The sequence below is a fragment of the Lycorma delicatula genome, chromosome 7 (genome assembly GCF_047948215.1).
Source record: "Lycorma delicatula isolate Av1 chromosome 7, ASM4794821v1, whole genome shotgun sequence".
In the NCBI taxonomy this organism is placed as follows: domain Eukaryota; kingdom Metazoa; phylum Arthropoda; class Insecta; order Hemiptera; family Fulgoridae; genus Lycorma; species Lycorma delicatula.
In genome coordinates this window covers 135,921,704-135,942,657 of record NC_134461.1, presented here as the reverse complement: position 1 = coordinate 135,942,657, position 20,954 = coordinate 135,921,704, and the positions used below count along the sequence as shown (strand labels likewise).

At 29.5% G+C, this 20,954-nt stretch overlaps 1 protein-coding gene across 4 annotated transcripts in view; it reads left to right on the top strand.

Annotated features, from left to right (window-relative positions):
• The window catches only part of LOC142327260 (uncharacterized), a 170,309-nt gene that overhangs the window by 30,740 nt on the left and 118,615 nt on the right, over window positions 1-20,954 (top strand). For 3 of the 4 annotated variants that reach the window (XM_075370119.1, XM_075370117.1, XM_075370118.1), the window contains exons 5-8: window positions 7,384-7,595; window positions 10,440-10,560; window positions 18,385-18,578; window positions 19,516-19,682. In XM_075370119.1, coding sequence (XP_075226234.1) covers window positions 7,384-7,595; window positions 10,440-10,560; window positions 18,385-18,578; window positions 19,516-19,682 — 694 coding nt within the window. Of the gene's footprint in view, window positions 1-7,383; window positions 7,596-10,439; window positions 10,561-18,384; window positions 18,579-19,515; window positions 19,683-20,954 lie in introns of those variants that run through there. The other variant, XM_075370120.1, reaches the window with a different exon arrangement.

Sequence of the window (20,954 nt, the reverse complement as noted above, 5' to 3'; positions counted from 1 at the left end):
GCTGCTCCTTGGCGCATAAATTCACTGTAAACAACTCCCTCAGAATCGATAAAGACTATCGGCATAACCTTTTGAACATGTGGAGATGTTTTCACTTGTTTTGGCTGCGGTGAATTTTTGTCTCCATTCATGTGATGCTCGTTTAAACTGAGGAGTGTAATGAAGCACCCAGCTCTCATCCCCTGTAATGATTTGTTTCAAAAACTGTGGGCCAACTCTGGAATAATGTTGAAGAAAAGAAAGAGCAGATGCAAAACGTTGATGTTGTGGCAGGTCGTGCACACATCTTACGGTAATCAAGCTGATCGTGAATAATTACAAACACACTACCTACCATAACTGATGTTAAGTTCACTTGCAATTTCTTTAATTTTAATGAGCTGGTTACTCAAGATCATTTCATTCACGCTTTGTGAATGTCTTACAGAATTGCCACCTAGTGGGTCTGAACTAATTCAGAAACCTTCATGGGCATGCACACAACTCACTAAAGCCATCGTAATCAGATGAATGGTATAGGAACGCGTACTGGACAAACAAACATTCATTTATATATATATATATATAAAGATGACAATTTGTGTTGTGAAATGCATAAAAAAAAACTTTCTTGCTATTCAGAACAGTATGTGGAAAGCTATCCCAAAAAAATTTGTTTTTGTGCATAGAAACATAGTTTCAAGAATTGAAACAATTTCACTGGCAAATCTTTGAATATCCACTGTCCAGTTTTGACCTTGCACCTAGGAATTTATTAGCTTTTTCTCTAATAAAAACAATGCTATTTGTAATAATTATTCTTATCTGATTCTTTCCTTGATATGGTAAAAGTATGCTTTTTTAAAATTTAAGGATACTTTTCTGAATTCTGCATACTTCTCAATGAATTATTTTACAAATTTTAAATAATACGTAAAACATGACAAATAAGGACCTTTTTAATATAAAAACAAAAATGAGTAAAATATAAAAAAACCATTCAGTAAATTAAAGAAATTTAAGTATGTATTATTTTCCCATATAGTGACCATTCACTGCAACTCATTTTTCATATTGTTCTACAATTTTATTACTCTGTTTGCAAGTCATTGTTTTTCTGCTTGCATCACAGAAGTTTGAAAATGATAAGGAAATGAAAGATAGTTGGTCTAAATAACTGACGGGAAAATTTTTCAGACAGTGTAATAAAGTTAATAGAACAATATGAAAAATGTGTTGCAGTGATTGGTCACTATATGGAAAAATAATGCATATTTAAATTTCTTATTTACTGAATGGTTTTTTTAATATTTTACTCATTTTTGTTTTTGTATTAAAAAGGTCCTTATTTGTCATGTTGTACATATTATTTAAAATTTGCCAAATAATTCAGTGAGAAGTATGCAGAATTCAGAAAAGTACGCTTAATATCAAGGAAAGCATCAGATAAGAATAATTAATTATTATAAATAGAGTTGTTACTACACTATGAGGTTAACATTTGATTCTACCAAATAGTATGTTAATTTATAGAAATACAGAACAAAAGGAATACTAAATGGGAACTAATTGAATTTCAGGAAAAGTTTGGAAACTCAGTCAAATGTTAAAAATTTTGAAGATAGAATTAAAATTTAGAGAAAGAGAAAGTTTTTGTATTTTGTACAAAAATCACGTAAAAATAATGAGAATACAAAGTTGAAAGAGGTTGGCGGCAGTACAGAGATGGATAAAGGATTAGCATATTTACATTATTTTTTTATTTTTATGTTGAGAAGCAGTAAATGAATTAAAAGAAAAAATTGAAAACAGAACACCAATCCAAGGGAAATAAATAAACATGTAATGATTTGCTGATGTTATTGTTATTTATCATGTGTTATATGCATTCACTGTTCTGTTAGAAACTAAAAATGATACAAAGAATATTATTTTTTAATTTTTACGAGTTGATCTTTACAGAATAATTAAGAAAGTTCTTAACTAAAATAGGTTGTGTGCAATTCTGAGTGGCTAAAGCAAGTGTCATTTAATTTTACTCTGAAAAGTTATGTTTAGTTATGCTATTTTACTAAACAGTGACTTCAGCAGTATAATACGAGGTATAGTTCAAAAGTAAGCGTCAGTCTGTAACAAAATGAGAACAGTTGAAAAAATGAAAAATTTATTAATGTTTTCAAATATTTAGTTATTTATTTTATTTTTCCACTAATTTATTTATTGAACAGTAATTCAATGGCTAACAGATTGCATCATATAATAACCTTATTAACATCAATAAATTTTTCATCTTAATTAAATTACAACTAATACTAACTAAAATATATAAAACTACTAAACTAGATATAATAGAAAGAATACATACTGGTTGTAATTATTCATTTGTTATGGCTAGTGAGTGACTGTTAAAATAATTTTACATTAGGTAAACTATCAAATTATATCGATAGTCTTGATTTAATCTATTAGCAAGAGACATCCTTAAGAGGTAAGACGTAGAATGATGGGCCATATTAGTTCTTGGAATAATGAACATGTCAGGTCTAGGTCTGCTTTATTACGTATTTATGTCTTATTTATTAGTTATAAATATTTGGAGACACAAAGAAACAAACATACTCTAGCAGTGTCAAGCTTCACCAAGCGATATATAGATTTATAAAAAAGTACCTTTGGGGCGATTTCTCACCTTACTTTTAAGGATTTGATGTTAAATATTTCTTTCAGATTCTGAGTATGATATCCCAAACGATAAAAGTTTTTGAATTTCTTGTAATATAAGAATCTTAGAAATTTATTCTGCACAATCTTGATTGAATTCAAATTTGTAGGAGAATGGATTCCAGATAATATTTATATTATTTATGTTCATCATGTGCATGGTTTCCTTATTGACTCTGCTTCATTCTTTTACTCTGCAAGTAATTCCAAAATGGCTTAATATTAACTCCTATTTCCTTCTGTATATTGCTTAAATACAATTTTGTATACTATGTTTATTTCATACTTAACACAAGCTCTTACTTCCTTAAACCTATTTAAATAATAAACTAATATACTAATATTCTCTTCTTACGTGCTTATTTATTGTTGAATTTGATTTTTTAATAATATTTCTATTAAACTAAGAGAGATATTTGGACATAGTCATTCATTTTACAGTACTTTTACTCAAAGCAAACACCCAATAAATCAGGTCATAGAAATGATCAAACACCTCTTCCATATTTGTGCGGTTGTACAAAGATTGCTCATCCGATCCGGATATTACCTTATAAAACTCATAAAAATTACCTTTCTAGAAATTAAAATCACTTACATTAGATATTACCAGAACTTTCTCTTTTTTCATCTTTTCTAAATTTAATATTTCCTGATCTATTCATCCATAAATATTTATAACCTTTTACTTGTTTAACCTGCTTACACTTAGCAGATAAAATGTGATGAGCCTGCGATAATGATTGATTAATATATATTGGATTCTCCATCTTCAGCCCAATACATCTCACAGAAAACTCTCTTCACATGTCTTCTTTGCAATGGGTTTTCTTTGTCAAGCTTCCTAACGATTCGAATGATAATACCTGGTTGATGAAGGTACTTCATAAAAATACCATATTTTGTTTTTTGAGCTGGTGGCATATATATATATATATATATATATATATATATATATATATATTCATATTCCACTTTGATTACTGTTTTAAGATGTTTTCAAGTGGTAAGTGAAAACCAAATATCTCACTGTTTGCAGTTTTAAAGTTTTCACTTGTAGATCTGTGACTTCTTTCTTCAAGATTAAATTTTTAACATGCAGACCTTTGATAATTTCATTTTGCTGCTCAATTATTTTTTGTTGTTTGTTCAAAACATCTTATTATGACAACTCAAGAGAAACACCCTAATCCTGTTGCATTCTCCTTTGACCCAATCAGTCTTCTGTCATTTTTATCAACAGTCCCCTTCAGGATTGTAAGAGGATCCGATTTTGATTTGGAGTCATTAGGGCTATAATTGGCCTTACAGTCACGTTTGCACTCGCTACAAAACCAAGCCCAACCGCTGGAGATAAAAATTTTAACTTCTGTATCTGTGAGAAAAATACATTTTGGACGATAAAAATGTTTACAAATTTCACACTGTATTTTATCCTTCGAATTGCGATTAGTCGACTTTAAACATTATTGGAATTACTCATGATTTAACTTGGTACTATGCTCTATGACTACTATTAACCAGGAGCTTGCCAGCACCATGTCTGTATGCATCAACTGCTCATTATGCACTGAATAATAAATTACCATTTTGTTCTAAGCACTTGACATTGTGAAACAAGCTTCTTCAAAGTTACTGCATGATATTCTACCACCTGGGATTGTAGCCACTTCTGCACAGAAATTTTCAACTCTTTGCATTTCTTGAATTTTTGAGATGCTAGTCAGTATTTGAGGTTTAGGAAGAGATGGTAGTCATTGAGTGGGAGATTACACTGTAAGGGGAATGAACAAAAATCTCTTATCCGAATTTTTTAATTGTTTGTTATGCATGCAACCATATGTGGATGTGCTTTATCCTGAAGAAGAACAGTTCCTGATTTTAGCATTCCCTGTCATCAGTTTTCATCAGAATGGCATGACTCAGTTTAGACAGTGTTTCACCATAGACTTGTGATAGATGTTCCAGGTTCTATGAAATCAGTCAAAAGCACACCCTTTTGGTCCCAGAATACAGTTGCCATGATTTTCCTTCAAGACTATTTGAATTTTTTCAGTTTAGGTAAACTATAATGATGCCACTGCATGTAATTCTGTTTTACCTTAGCATTGATGTACAAAATCCATGTTTTGTTGTCACTGCTAACAGTATGGGAAAAAATTTGTTTCCCTCGTGGTTAAAGCAGTCGAGAAAAGTACATGCAAATATTGTTCTGTGATATTTGAAAGCACTAGTCAAACTTGTAAATTGTGCACACAGTTTACGCAAACAACAGTGAATTGACGGTAATGTGGGGGTTACATGCCCAACAGACCACTTAAAGTTACTGCATATGTGTGAACCAATCATTGTTGCCACTCGCTATTTATAACTTATCGGCTCTTACTTTTGAACCGAGCCTTGTATTAATTTATCTGATGAAAAACAAAAAAATTGAGTTATTGTTAAGTTGTTAAGTCTTCTCATGAAGTTTTTTCAAATATCTTAATGGTAGAGTATAGTTCATCGACCAAAGTAAACTTTTGACTCAATTTTACACAAATTCCAAACTGGTTGTATCTTTTTATACAGGTTGTATTGTGCAGATTAGATTAATATAAAAAAATTGTATATCTAGAGTGGAGCAGTTTTCAAAATTACAATTTTTTCAGGACTAATGCTGTTATTCCGGAAAAATGTAAAAAAAATAAAATAAACTACTGCTTAGAGCAAAATCCTATATAAAATGTTTTATTTTATCATTCAATAATTGGTTGTTTAGTCTGTTTAATGGTTAGTATATTGGCTTCTATAATTACTGGTCTTGGGTTCAGTTCCTGGCAAGGATCTGGTGAATTTGTTGTTTATCTTTGTGGATTTGTTTGTCCCTATCTTGTTTAAATGCAAACGTGTTGTATTTGAAATATAACAGTAAATGAATAATAAAAATTATTTTATAAAAAATGGGGTAAATGTCAGAAACCGTTTTTTTAATGTACACAGATACTTAACCTACATTTTGTGTACTGTGCTCAACTGCCTGAAGAACAGAAAAAACACAGAAATTATGATTTATATTTGTAGTTTTAATTTATAATTTATGTATGTAGTTAATTCTGAGATTCTTGCACTTAACCAAAATTTCAAATATACAGTTAGAAATAAAAATATTCTGTGCAATTTATGCCAAGATTTAAGAGAACAAATCATTCACCATCACAAGTAATTTGCGCATTTTCTAGAAATCTCACTGAAGCTTTTACTTTGAATTGTTTCTGAGAAATTAAATTATTTGAAATTGTGTGCATACTGGATGTGGATGCAGAAGATGCTTAACTGAAAATTACAAAATGAAAAGTCAGATTATGCATTGAAATTTTTTATGTGGTGCAGAGAACAAGGTGATGACTTCATTAGCTGTATAGCACTGGGGATGATACATGGATGTTGTACTTAATGCTTAAAATGAAGTAATCTTGGGAATGACATTGCAGGCGACATCATTCTATGGCAAAGAGATATAACTCAGATATCCCAAAAAAATTTTAAGATCTGTAATTCAAGGAGCAATAAAAATTTTACATGATCTTTAGCCCTGTGGAACTTACCTTCTGGATAACCTGTTGTATATTTTCAATTCCCTTCATTATATTTACTTTTGAAGTTAGAGCTAACTAAAATCAAATTACTATCAACTTTATTTGACTTTCAACCTTATTACTATCAACCTTAATTTGACTTTGACTTCAAATTTAAAGAAGAATTGAAGAATTATTTTTAATTTTCTGCTTAGATAAATTATTTAATTAATAGTAGCTACCGCTACAAAGATGAGGCTAGTAAAATATTACTGATACAAGATCATTCTGCCATTTTTATAATAGTTTATTGCATTCCAACTACAGAGAGCTCAGAATAAAAACATTGTTTTATTTCAAACCATTTCTGGTCAAGAGTCCAGTACTGATTTGAAAATAAAAAAATAAAAAGTAAACATTTCCTTTTAGTTCTTAACATTTATTTCATAAAATACATTTTAATTTTACTTAAAAATTTATTTTAATTCTATTCAAACATTGTGTTTTTATATTATTCAAAATTATGAATTTTTAATGTAGTTGAAATTTTTAATTCTTGAAAATCAAAATATAGTGTAAGAAATTTTATATTGCCAAAAATTTAAGTAATATAGTAAGGTCATTATGGCTGAAAGACCTTTTATTAAGATATTTCTTGTGAATATATTTATTAGTAACCAGAAAAGAATTCACTAGCCTAGTAAACCTTTTTTTTGATAATGATCAAATTTTTTTCTTTTCTCTCCGTTTTATGAAAATGTTTATTTAAGTTGCATTTTACCAAAAATCTATTACATTTATAAAAACAACAGCGAGGCCTTTTTTTGTGAAAAATTTTCCCATTTAAATTATTACAAACTCATTTTTTAAACTGTATTAATTTATTTTTAAAGGTTTTTGGGATAATCCGGAAAAAATGGAAATTTATTGATGTTTTTTTAATTGTACAATTATAATGTATAGATTTTTTTTATTTTCATTCTTACGTTAAAAGCTAATTACATGCAAAAATTCAAGTGGTTTTTTTTTTAATTAAAAATCTATGGCTGTACTAATTTAATATTAATATAAATTTAAAGTATTTAATAATTTATTTGATATATAGTATATTGTTTTATTTTTTCAGTTGCTTGTGTTGGAGCCCAAAGGGTAAGCAGATAGTTATTGGATCATCTGATGGTGCTTTAACTCAATATAAACCTGAATTAAAAGCTGTTAAAACAGTTCCACCACCAAATATTAATAATCATGCAGTTTCAGTTATTAACGTATACTGGTTATCAAATTATCAGTTTGCTGCCGTGTATAGAGACATGGAAGATTCTTCTGAAAGACCAGGCATGTAAATCTCATGTATCACAATCTTTAAAGGATTAAATTGTACTGAGAAACTCTCCAACATCTTTCAGAGAAGTTCATAATTTTTCTCTCCTAAATTTTCAAATAAATGACGAATAAACAAAAAAGTATATAAAACATTGAAATTTCTATTGAAAACAAAGAATTCAGACAAATCACATTTAATAGTCGATTAGAAATTCCAAACATGGTTTTGTAACATATAATTTCTTGCAAATACATATAATATCAAACGGGTGAAAATTATTAACATTCAATTGATCTTTTATACAAATTAAAAATTTGAGTTAAACTCAAAATTTCATGAATCTAAAGATTTTCAATATTGTTGGCAGCAAAAACAAATTAATATATAGTTTTGAAATTTTGCAGATGCTATTCAAAAAAGTTTATAAAAACTTGACTCTTTTTCTTTAAAATAATTTTCAGATGAATGAGGATTCAATACAACCAGAAGAGATAAAGTAATGTTGAAACAAGGAATTAATGAGCAAGAGAACCATATGCGTCACTAAGGATCTGTTTAGACTACTTTCATTTAAAGTATTAATGATAAAAGTAAACAGCCATTATGTTAATCCTTGACTCTTCCTTTCCATTAGGCATTTATACTCAGAAAATTTTAGGTTCATGAAATTTTGAGTTTAACTCAAATTTTTATTTGTATAAAACGTCATTTCAATTGTATGTTAATAATTTGCACCCATTTGATATTGCTTAAAATTATATATTACAAAACCATGTTTGGAATTTTGAATTAATTATTATTTGTGATTTGTCTGAATAATTGTTTGTTTTCAATAGAAATTTCAATGTTTTATATACTTTTTTGTTTATTCGTCATTTATTTGAAAATTTAAGAAAAGAAAAATTATGAACTTCTCTGAAAAATGTTGGAAATTTTCAAAATATGCTAATTTTTAGGGCAAAATACCAGCTTGAAATTTTAAAAGTATAAAAATTAACAGTTACAAATTAAGAGTAATGTGTATTAAAAAAAAATTAATCTATTATGAATAATAATGTAACTATTAATTAATAACTCATATTTTTTAATATTTCAATTCTAGTACAATTTGTTAGACTTAGTAACATGTATGTCCACATCAAAGACCAATACCCTAGATAAGTAGTATTATGTCACTCTCATGAATCCATTTCAATAATTCAGTAAGTAAAAAAAGAGTTTCAAAATTCATGAACGGTTATAGTTTATTTACTTGAAAAATAAATTGTATTTTTTAATTTAAAAACATGATAAATTGAAAAGTTTAAAATTACATATAATGTTAACAATTTTTATTTATTTATTTATTAGAATAAAATTTGAAATCAATGTTGACAAATGATTGAAAGTTTTTTCTGAATTACATTAAATTACATTTTTCTGAATTAAATTTTTTACAAATGAACTTGAGAGATGTCTGGTGCCTGCAGGATTGAGCCAGTGCTCACTCTAACGCAGTGGAACTCTTAACTTCAACTTTCAGCAGTCAAATAATTCAGAATAGTTTATCTTTTTGGTGGCCTTCAAGGTCAGATTTCAAAGCTCATGACTTCTTTGGGGCTATGCAAAAGAAAAAGCTTATGTTATAAGCCAGAAACTCTAAAAGACAACATTCAAACCAAAAACATGGTAGAACCAGCAGAACATTACAGCTAGTAATAGAAAACATGCTAAAAGAGCATAATTTTGTGATTGCTCTGATAGTCAACATTAGAAATGAATAATTTTTAAACTTAATCAAAATACCATCTTTTATTTAAAGTTCTCTTTTTATACATTTTTATGCTTCCTTTTTTAAAAAAAAATGGCAAAAAGTCTTTGACCCATCCCGAATTATTTCAATTAATAAGAAGAAACTTGCACTAATTACATAATTACTTTTTTTTGTTGAAATTAATACTTCTTTTTTTATTTTTCTTCTATTATAAAATAAAATGTAAAGATAAATAGGTCATAGTGACTAAATGTTTTTCCATCATTGTCTTTACCAACATTATAATTCCTAGTAAAAAGATAAGTGAGATAGTTGACATCATTTTAATGCTTTTACAATGAAGTTCAGAAAAAAACAAAAATTTTTCCTATCCTTTTTTTTGTTTGTTAGCAAAAGGTAAATTGAAAAAATAAATTAGGTATTTGCATATAAGTGCTGTACTTGAATTGATCACTCATGAGTAAAGCTTTCAGCAAACTAACATTTTTGTGTCAGAATTATAATGCATTCAGTTCAATTTCCAAAATTAATTTCATCAATCTCTTATTTATACGGTTAATATGTTCTACAGAGAGCAATTCATGAGATTTAAATGTATCTCAGTTATCTGCAAGCTCAAAATGTTTATTCAAACATCTCAATCTTATGTAATCCTGAATCTTAGGTAATTTTACATAAAATTAATAAAAGTTAATCGATGGTCTGCTATAAAGAATGTATATTATATGATGTTCAACTTACTTTGTGCTATAATAAATAAAAATATATCAGAATTACTAAATAGTTAATTTAACATAATTCAGATTGATGTAGTATTTAGGTCTATTTTGATCATTAAGGCAGAAGAAAGTGACAGAAATCAGAAGCAAGAAAATTTATTCCAAATTAAAAAGTAACAGTTTGAATATGGAGAAATGCTTCTTTAAAATAAATATATTTATACTGTGAACTCTTGAACAAAATAGAATAGTCATTTAAGTATGTCATATTTACTTACATACTTGTCTTATTAATACTTATTTTTCTTACTGTCTAGGTTTTTCTTTATTTTAATTAAATCAATGATTTTTTCTGTTTACTGATAGTTTTATTTTTTTTATAGCACTGATGGTTGTAAATGCTCCGAAATCCCCACCTGTTACGTTTATTAATTATGAAGATATTTGCTACAGTACTGGTAATTTGAGAGCTTCACAGTATTATTTAGAACATATTCAGCCATGGTTTGTATGATCAGATTATACATTTTTATGCATTATTTTATACTAAACATTCAAAATAATGTAAATTATGAACTTGTGATAAATTATATATTTCTATAAGTAGCTGATCTATTTTTATATTTATCGGTTTTATGTTTGCTTACATCTTTTAAATTATCTATTGAAACTTGTAGATATTTAAAAAAAATTGTTTTCATCGTGAAAATACTGTGCATGTGCCCATTTCTCAGGTAATTTTCTATGCACATTGTTATATATATATATATATATATATATATATTTTATATTTATGTATATATATATATATACATACATCAAAGACAAAAGTATAACACAGTTTTCCACCAACAGTACAGAATTCAATAATTCCTCTTACCTTATTCCGATTGTTTTACCATTTTAAGAGCATTTTTGAGAGTTTTTCGCATCGTCAATAATAAAAACTTTTTAAAATCACACATTAAACTCAAATACATTATAATATGCAACATATTATAAAAATATGTAGTCAGAAGTTAAATAAAATATTTCATGTGGCCAGCCACACATACATTACTGTACTAACATTATTTAAAAATTTTATTTAATAAAATATACAAATGTGCTGTTATCTACGGCAGTTCTGATAAGGAAGTCATTATCAAACTCTGTCATTACATTAATCAAGTTAAACTTTTGTCTATACTAGTATATATAATATTTTTCTAAAATATTTAATTTTTTATTATCACATCGTTTTACAGTTTCTGTTATTTTTAAATACCATATTTTTCTTGTATAAGATGCACTTTTTTACCTTAAAAATTCATCTTAAAAATTGGGTGCATCTTATACAATGAAGGTAAAGATTGTTTTTAAAGTTATACGCACTCCATTTTATATACAAAGATCCTTATAGCGGGTGAATGACGTGATCGAGTTGATGCGTAACCTTCACGTGACCTCTAGCACATCATTGCTCAGAATGGGGAGTCTCAATTTGAATTGCATAATCTCTTATCAGAGTAATCAGTTACAGATGTTTGTCAGTATTGAGTTGACGTGTTGCGGTGTTAGGTTGGTAATTTTTACCGATGGAAAAAATAGGCGACATTCTTACACTTCAGGTTACAAATTGCAGGTTGTAAAATATGTGAAAGAACACAAAATAGGGAAGCTGAAAGACAGTTTGGACCTCCGTCTACAGAAAAAATGATTAGAATTGGCGTGGTCAGAAGGAAATGTTGTTCAATTAGCACGCAGAACGTGGTAAAGTTGCGAAATGGCCAGAACTCGAGACTGAAGTTTTAAAATGAGTGCAAGAAAATCAGCAAAATGGCATTGCCATTTCAACAAAAATGATTCGTATACAAGCAATCAAAGTAGCCTGTTATGACTGTGCAATGCCAAAGTAGCCTGTGTGTAATGTATCCCTCATTAACAGATCGAATCATCCGTGGGGACAAAATTAATACATTTACAAATGTGTTAAATAGAGTGAGTGATACATTACACACAGAATAATAAAGAAAAACTTAGATGTAGAAATAGATATTATAAAATGTATCGCAATAAAAAATGGATATAACACATTATTAATTGATAATATTTATAAAAAACAGAAATTGAAATCTAATAATACAACAACGTTGTTACCGATAAATAATAAATGCGGTGATGAAAATATTTATATAAAATACTCCTATACTAACAACATTATTGGGAACTTGGTTAATGTTTATAATGACAAAAAATATAAACCAGCATATAGACCATACCATCATATAATAAAACATTTGAAAATCCATAATGATAATGATCCTAATAATTTGTTGTGTGGTATCTGTAAAATAACATGCAATGATTGTAACAAAAATTTATATTGGAAAACTAGTAGATGATCATTTAGAGCAAGGTTTGCAGAACTATAAAAGCAGTAATTGGGTTTCTTCAATCTTGCAGACCATTTAATAATCGATAAACATTCAATCACTGACTCAGACATATATTTAAAAGTAATAGAAATTGTAAAAGGATGTGATAATAATAAAAAATTAAATATTTTAGAAAAATATTATGTATACATGTATAGACAAAAGTTTAACTTGATTAATGTACAGAGTTTGATAATGACTTTCTTATTAAAACTGCCATAGATAACAGCGCATTCGTATAATTAAATAAAAATTTTAAATAATGTTAGTACAGTACTGTATGTGTGGCTGGCCACACAAAATATTTTATTTAACTTTTGACTACTATTTTTATAATATACAAAAATTTTAATGTTTTTGAATTTAATGTGATTTAAAAAAAAATTGATGATGAGGAAAACCCTTGAAAGCGCTTTAAAAATGGAAAAACAATAAGAATAAGGTAAGAGGCATTATTGAATTCTGTACTGTTGGTGGAAATCTGTGTTATACTTTAGTCTTTGACATAATTGGTACTGAGGGAAATATGGACAACTACAGTAACAAAAAAATAATTGATTATTTCTAAGTATATATATATATATATATATATATATATATATATATATAATTAAATATTAATAATACATATTTTATTATTCAATTTTATAAATATATAAAATTCATATATAAGAAATATGACCTATAACATGGCATACACTTGTAACACTGTGTTTCTTAACATCTGAATGCTGCTATTTATATGTTTGTAGTTACTGTTCTAGTTGAAGTTTATTGTGTTTATACGCAATGATAATTGTGTAGGATGCAGGAAATTGGTACTATGAATTTAGTGACATTTTTATATTAGTGTGACAAATGAACAGCAAGTATCTTCCATGAGGAGTTAGTCTCTCATGTGGGTCAACCTAAGAATATTTTTCATGATTATTTTTGGTACCAAAAAGGATGAGCAACGTTATCTATTGTCTGCTACTTACCTCGCTTCAGTGAAGTTATGATTTCATAGAGTGAACAATTTGCAAGTAATTTTGTTATTTTTAATGTGTGAAAATTACATGTAAAATTGTCAACAAGATCATCCCTCGTTTTACTGATAGGGCTCTGATTATGAATTTCCTTCTTAGACAAGCAATAACGATTGATTTTGTTTTTTAAAAACAGTGTGAGGGTGATCTAAACACGCAAATATTTCTGTAAAAATAGATTATTATAACACTTCAGAAATTAGGATCTTATTTTCCTAATATAGAATGGCATTGAGTTGACTGACACTTTTCAAATTTGTTATTGCACTGGTGCAAGTTAACCATGGTCAGTGGGAAGGGGAACAGTAGAGAAGTGGATCCCATTTCATATGGAAACCAGTTTCAGTGGAGCCTTGGAATGAACAACACTTGGTTAACTTGTATTTGCAGATTCAAAACAAAAACTGAGACAAAAATGCAGCATGTCTTTAGATGAAAGTTCATTGCTTGTTGCACTCAGTCTTTGATTACTGTATCAACCCAAAATTTAAGAACCTGATAGTGTGTCTAGTGTGAATTGTGGAGCTTCACAAACAGTGAGGACATTAGAAAATCAGCAGAGAATGAGGGAAGTTTTTGAAATAATGCAGTGGTATAAACAGAGATCATCTGCTTAATGCAATTTTCAAAAAATAATAAGTGGTAATTATAGGTAAAAAATACCATATTTGAACATATTTATAGAACATTAGTTATGAACATATTTATGGTTTCATTTGGATTTCTGTTTTCATATATTATCTATGACCATTTGAAATGTGTCGGTTGACTCAAATGTTTCTTTGTACATGTATTTTGTAATATTAATAAAAAAACAGAAAATCATATTTCTTTGTACTTTTCATAATGTAAACTACAATATTATAGATTTTTAATTTTTACTTTATATTTATATACAGGTGATTCAAAGAAACGGGGAATTAAAAACATTAAATAACGTTAATGAAAAATATTTTTTAGAAAATGAATTTTGTTTCATGTAATTGTACAAATGTTGCCATTTTAGGATACATACATATGATTTTTTTTTTAAAGATGACCTCTTGCAGGTGACCTCCTCTTCTACATAAACACTCACGAAGTCTCTTCGTTAAATTGTTCATGGTTTGACATAACATCTCAACTGGAATTTCCGCAATTGCTTCTCGGTTCTTTGACTTCAGTTCTTCCGTTGTAGCAGGTCTACTGTGGAACACTTTGCTTTTAAGGTGACCCCACAAAAAGTATTCGCAAGCTGAGAGATCAGGCGATCTGGGAGGTCATCTAATGTCACCATTTCGTGAAAGAAATTTTGAAAGTTGTGTTGGTAGCCGTAGGTGATTGGTACCACTTGATAAGTGGCGCCAGCCTCTTTAAGCTAACCTGCCATTTAGTTGCCATGGATACTTGGAGTGGTGCGCAACGTGCATTTGCTATCAAAGCGTTTTACAAACAGTGTGGAGGGAGCACGTAGAGAATTTCGCCGTCATTTTAATCTGGGACGGCACGACCGTGTTCCATCAGCACATCCAATTAAAACATGGATATCTAACTTTGAGGAAACTGGTTCGGCAATGAAAAAGAAACCTCCAGGCCGTGAGCAAACCGTCCGTACACCACAGAATGTTCAAGCTTTACAAGATGTTGTCACACGAAGTCCACATCGGTCAATCCGTCGTCTCTCAGGATCTTTACAATCGCATAGTTCAAGTGTTCGAAGAATGTTAGTGAAGGACTTGCAATTCCATGCATACAAGTTGCAGATCATCCAGGAACTGAAACCGAACGATGCAGTTGTGCGAGCACAATTCTGTAATGTAATGCTTCAGAAGATAAATGATAACGAAAAGTTTGTTCACGGACTGTGGATGTCAGATGAAGCGCATTTCCACCTCAGTGGATTTGTTAACAAGCAAAATTTCAGATACCGGGCACAAGAGAATCCTACGCAGCTACACCAGCGCCCGTTGCACAGCCAGAAAGTGACCGTGTGGTGTGCTATATCATCTTATGGTGTTATAGGCCCTTATTTTTCTGAGGATGACAACGGTCTTGCGATTACAGTGACGTCGGCTCGTTACATAGCCATGCTTGAAACCTTTGTTGTGGAACAACAAAAGACATTTCCACCGATTCTTAACACAGCCTGGTTTCAACAAGACAGAGCAAAGTCACATACTGCACGAATATCGATGGCAGCTGTACGCCGATTGTTTGGACAACATGTCATTTCACAAAACGGTGACATTAGATGGCCTCCCAGATCGCCTGATCTCTCAGCTTGCAATTACTTTTTGTGCGGTCACCTTAAAAGCAAAGTGTTCCACAGTAGAGCTGCTACAACGGAAGAACTGGAGGCAAAGATCCGAGAAGCAATTGCGGAAATTCCAGTTGAGATGTTACGTCAAATCATGAACAATTTAACGAAAACGTAGAAGAGGAGGTCACCTGCAAGTTGTCATCTTTAAAAAATAAACTAAAATGTATGTATCCTAAAATGGCAACATTTGTACAATTACATGAAATAAGATTCATTTTCTAAAAAAAATTTTTCATTAACTTTATTTAATTTTTTAATTTCCCGTTTCTTTGAATCATCCTATATATATATATATATTTTTTTTTTCATTTTTAGAGCATACTTGAAATGTTAACCTTTTTTTAAATTAATAGTTATAAACGTAGTCAACATATTTAAATTAATCATACAGTATTTCAAGTTTTTTTTTCTTATTTTCAGTTCAGGAATTAACTCGATTAATAAATTTGAGATTATTGTGAAGGAAAGTTTCACCCTTATTTTCCAATGTCAATTTTTTATAGCTCAAGGTATCTGAAAAAGCATGAATGTATAATTAAAAAGTGTACAGTAATTTTTTATTTTTAAAGGAAAACATGAAACAATTTTTAAAGGCAAGTTAATAATAATAACAACAATAATATTAAAAATGGATATCCTAAAAGTTGATTTAATTTAATGCTGTAGAACAGTCATAAATTTAAAAAAAAAATATTATTCTATTTCTTAACTGTACGAAAGAGAATTAATTTATAAAACTGAAGTATTTTTTAAAATGTGAAAAAGTTTAATTTGCCTTTTGTTACGAAGCACATTGAATAAATGAACTTATTTTAGTTTCCTTTAATAATTACAACTCATTTAGAGATATATGAATAAAAGAAATAATTAATATTTTTAAAGAGTACAAAACATTCGAGTTCATCTGCTGGAGTTCAATGACAGAAAATATTCCTTTTCATTCTTAAAGCAAAATACAATATGAAATACAAAATTATAAAGAAAATTTTACATAATTCTTTCCTTTTACGCTAACCAAGTGCTTGCTGACATATAATGGTATCACATACGTTAATGTAAGACAAATATGTAACAGAAACTACTACTTTTCAATAAAACACCTCTCCTCAACCCCAGGTAAGCTTTCAGTTGCTGCTCAGGAAGAAGTTTGTTGATTGCAGTTGTGTTCACTGTTGAATAGTCTGTTTAACATCCTTGTTTTATCAAATCTTTTTCCTCCTAAATACATTTTAGATGGTCTGAGGATGCAAAGTCTGGACTTTAAGGAAATAAGTTTATTGTCAGTTTATGGGTGGAGGCCTTGTAAGCCGTGACATTTAGTTGATTTACCCTGGAAGAATTACATTGATGTGTTCTTTTCTGTCTTGTTCCAACTGGAAACTTTGCCTATGACAAATCTCAAACAATATTCAGCATTTATTGTGTTAGTCTGTGAGGAAATCCTTGTGCTTTACTCTCCATTGTTTGCTCTTGTGTGAAGTAATTCACTCAGCATTTTGGCTGTTGTCACAATAGACATCAAACTATGAATCTCTTTCTTCTCATATTGTAACGATAATGTTTGTGATACTTGAGCGTGCAATGTTGTATTTAATCTTGTATTAACAGCAGCAGAATTCATTGGTCATACATTTTAACCGTTAAAGGTGGTTTTTGATGTTTAATTTCACCCTTTCTTTGCTGACGTTCATTATTTCAGATTATTTATATACAATTACTAGCCTGTACTTCCAGATTGGTGTGTCAATCACTAAATTTTCCTTATCTTATGGAAGTCCATGACTAGTGCTCATGCGGTTCACTTTTCATCTCCGATATTTTTTACTCTTAAAAACTTAACAGTGAGTACTCATTGTCTCTTCAGTCTGTAACCAGTTTGTGACAATTCATAAACTTTTTGGTCAGGAATGTGGTTATAATGTACTATTTTATGGTAATGTGCGCCTCTACTTGCTGATCTTTTACTATTAATTAATGGTACAGTAGTAATTATGAAGAGGGGCAAGTGACCATGAATAATTTTGTTTGTTTCCTGTAGTACCACTTTCACTGCATTTTGCTGAACGATGACCAAACTATAGTTCATATTTGAATCTGTCTTGTATTTAATTAGAGCGGCCCGTTTCAAAGAAAAAATTATCCAAGGGAAAGTATCTTTGTTCAGCTACAGAAGACTATGATTGTCAATTTTCATTTATTGAATTAATATAACAATATTTGATCAAGAAGCTCCTGTAATTGTGTTTAATCTCAATGGGATGATGAAATCAATCATCAATCTTCTATGGAAAATACCATCCCCATGTCTTTAAATGTGCATCCTTCTATGATGAACTCATTATTATATTAGCTGATTGTTATTGAATGTTAACAGATATATATTTGTTATTGTGAACGAAGGCTTTTTGATTGCACTGTGAATCTACTGATAGTTATCAGTAGATTCTGAGATTCAGTAGAGCTGTTCAAAGTATTTATAACATTAAGCGGTTATTTTTTATAAGTTAAGCAATTAATAGGGTAATTAATAATTTATTATTAGCTTTGTAGTTAATTTTACTTATAAAATCTATAATTGTTGCAGGGGAGTGTTAATAGTTGGCTCTGGTAATAGTATGGAGTTAGGTGTCCTTGGTTGTCAAAGTGAGAATAATTGGTTTCAGTGGGTTCAAGAAGATGCTTCAAGAGCAGAGTTGCCTTTAGCTAAATCACATCAAGAAGAAACATTTCCCATTGGACTTACTGTTGATACAAGCATACAGTATACTCTTCCTTGGGGTAATCTATCATTGATGTCTTTTTTGTTTGTCGCCAAAACTTATCAGGCTGTTATTCTTTGATACATGCTATTCCTAGGCATGAAATATTAGTCTAAGACTGTTCTAAGGATTACGTAACTGTGAAGTGTTTCTGCTGTCCTGATAAAATTAAATAAAGTAGTGTGACTTTTTCTTCTCTTCTCTGCGGTAAGCCTTCTTGTGATCTGGGTGAGCTGGTGTCACTCTCATTGTTCAAAATCATAAAATTCTCTGACAGTCTACCAGGAGTTATCTCCTGTCTAGACAGGCCTCAAACATTATGTGCATCCGTGGTCCTTTCTTGCTTAGGAAGGCCATGTGGGTCCTGAAACATCCATTGCTACTCTCTGATCAACCCCATTTGTCGATCGGTTGGCTGTACTTCTTTGATTTTTATGGTCTCTGGGGCAGGGACCAATCTGTCTAGATATATTCCGTTCACGTGATCTATCTTTCTTCATTGTATCTGGTGTCTTTAGGTTTTCAGTTTTGCCGATCGATGTACTTACTGCTTAAATTTACAGTGTAGTTTGGCTATCTTGGTTCTTAAAAATCTGTCTAGAACCGAGTGAATGTAGGTCTTATCTAATTTACCAAACTATCTGTGAGTCGGTGTGATGATAATTTCCTAACATTACTTATTATTATTTGTGGAAAGAATTTCTTCCCTGGCATTACAGCTTTAACAGTATTCCTAGTTTTGAAATCCACCGGTCTTCCTCAGCGTTTTGGTTTCTTGGATTGTCACTTCCATCATAAAAAAGTATATAATTCTTGATGTAACTGAGTGCAGTTCACTACAAATCACTATAGTGGTGAATAGTGGTGATTATTGTTTTTAATTTAAGATTATTATATGTCTTTATATAAATTAAATATTTAATGTTCTATAATTTAATATGAAATTTTTTGTTTAGGTGAAAATCAGAAGTTACCACCAATGCCACTTGTGTGCATTTACTCACACGAAGGATTGTTGTGTTTGTTCTTTGCTGTTAACTTATTACAACTATCAGCTGATTCATTGTGCTCTCCTCCACAGTTACCCTCTGACTTAAGTGGATTATCATTATTTACTAACGCTGTAAGAAGATAACTCTTTTAGAACATTAAATATGTATATAAGCATTATGTATGTATATAATATGGGCAAAATGTATCATTCCACTTATAACCTCTTCATCGTACGCAGTACCTTTTCTATATTACCAAGGCTGTTTCATGTAACCGATGTACCATGTACCTCTTTGTCATTTGTGATTACATTATAATTATATTATCCATCATTAAAACTAGTTTATTTGTAATGACTGAATTTTTAAAATTAAAATTAAACTTCTTAAATAAAATAATTAAGTTCACTAAAACATTTTATCGGTGTTATTTGATTAATCAGTATTACTTATGTTTATGTTTATTTTAATGTAATAGATATTATTTAATGATAATTAACATATCTTAAAAATTAGTGTAAATAAATTAAAAAATGAAATTGGAAAATAAATTGATAATTTTACAAGCTCACTAAACACGTTCTGTAACGTTCTGAAATGAATAATAATATGATTATAAAAATGTGAGTTTGCCATTCACACTGCTAGATAACTTTTTGAGATCGATAGAGCAACATTTAAAATAGTCAATTTATTGGACTTATAATATTATTTGTATTTTTTTTTAATTGTTGTTTGTTTTATAGATTTAAGTGCCAAAGTAATGATGTCATTTTTATTTGTTGGTGGGGGGAGAGTTGTCAATGCCTGAATGATTGATACCATTTTATTTGTTAGTAATAATATTAGTATTAAGCTTGTTAGTGATATAACCTAACAAAAGTCTATATTCTTAAAATAAAACATCTATTTTGTACATATATGTACAATTTTGTAACAGTTGATAGATAGAATTCATTAAAAAGGAAGATTTTTATTAAAGTATTTCATTGTTTCATACATTATTTAAAAGTAAAATTTCATGATAAAATATTTTTTCTTAGGTAATAATAACACATTAAGTATAGAGTAAACATAAATTACTCAGTCATTTTAGGGGTTAATAAAAAATCAACAAAGCAGTGTGGCGCATGTTAATTTTTTCAAACATTAGTGTAGGTATTAGAGTTACTGATGACCTTGAATTAACAGGATGGATCATCAGTCGAGCATCGGCTACCGTGCAGGAGAAAGCAATGTGCATACTCTGGTTTCATGAAAGCAAATTTGTTGTTGCTGTTTGTTGACATTTTTGTTTTGAGTATGGTTTTTGTTTAGAGTATCTACCTAATGATGTAAATTTTGGTATCAGCAGTTCAAGGATACAAGTGTAGTACACAAAAAAGGTGCTGCCAGACTTGTTT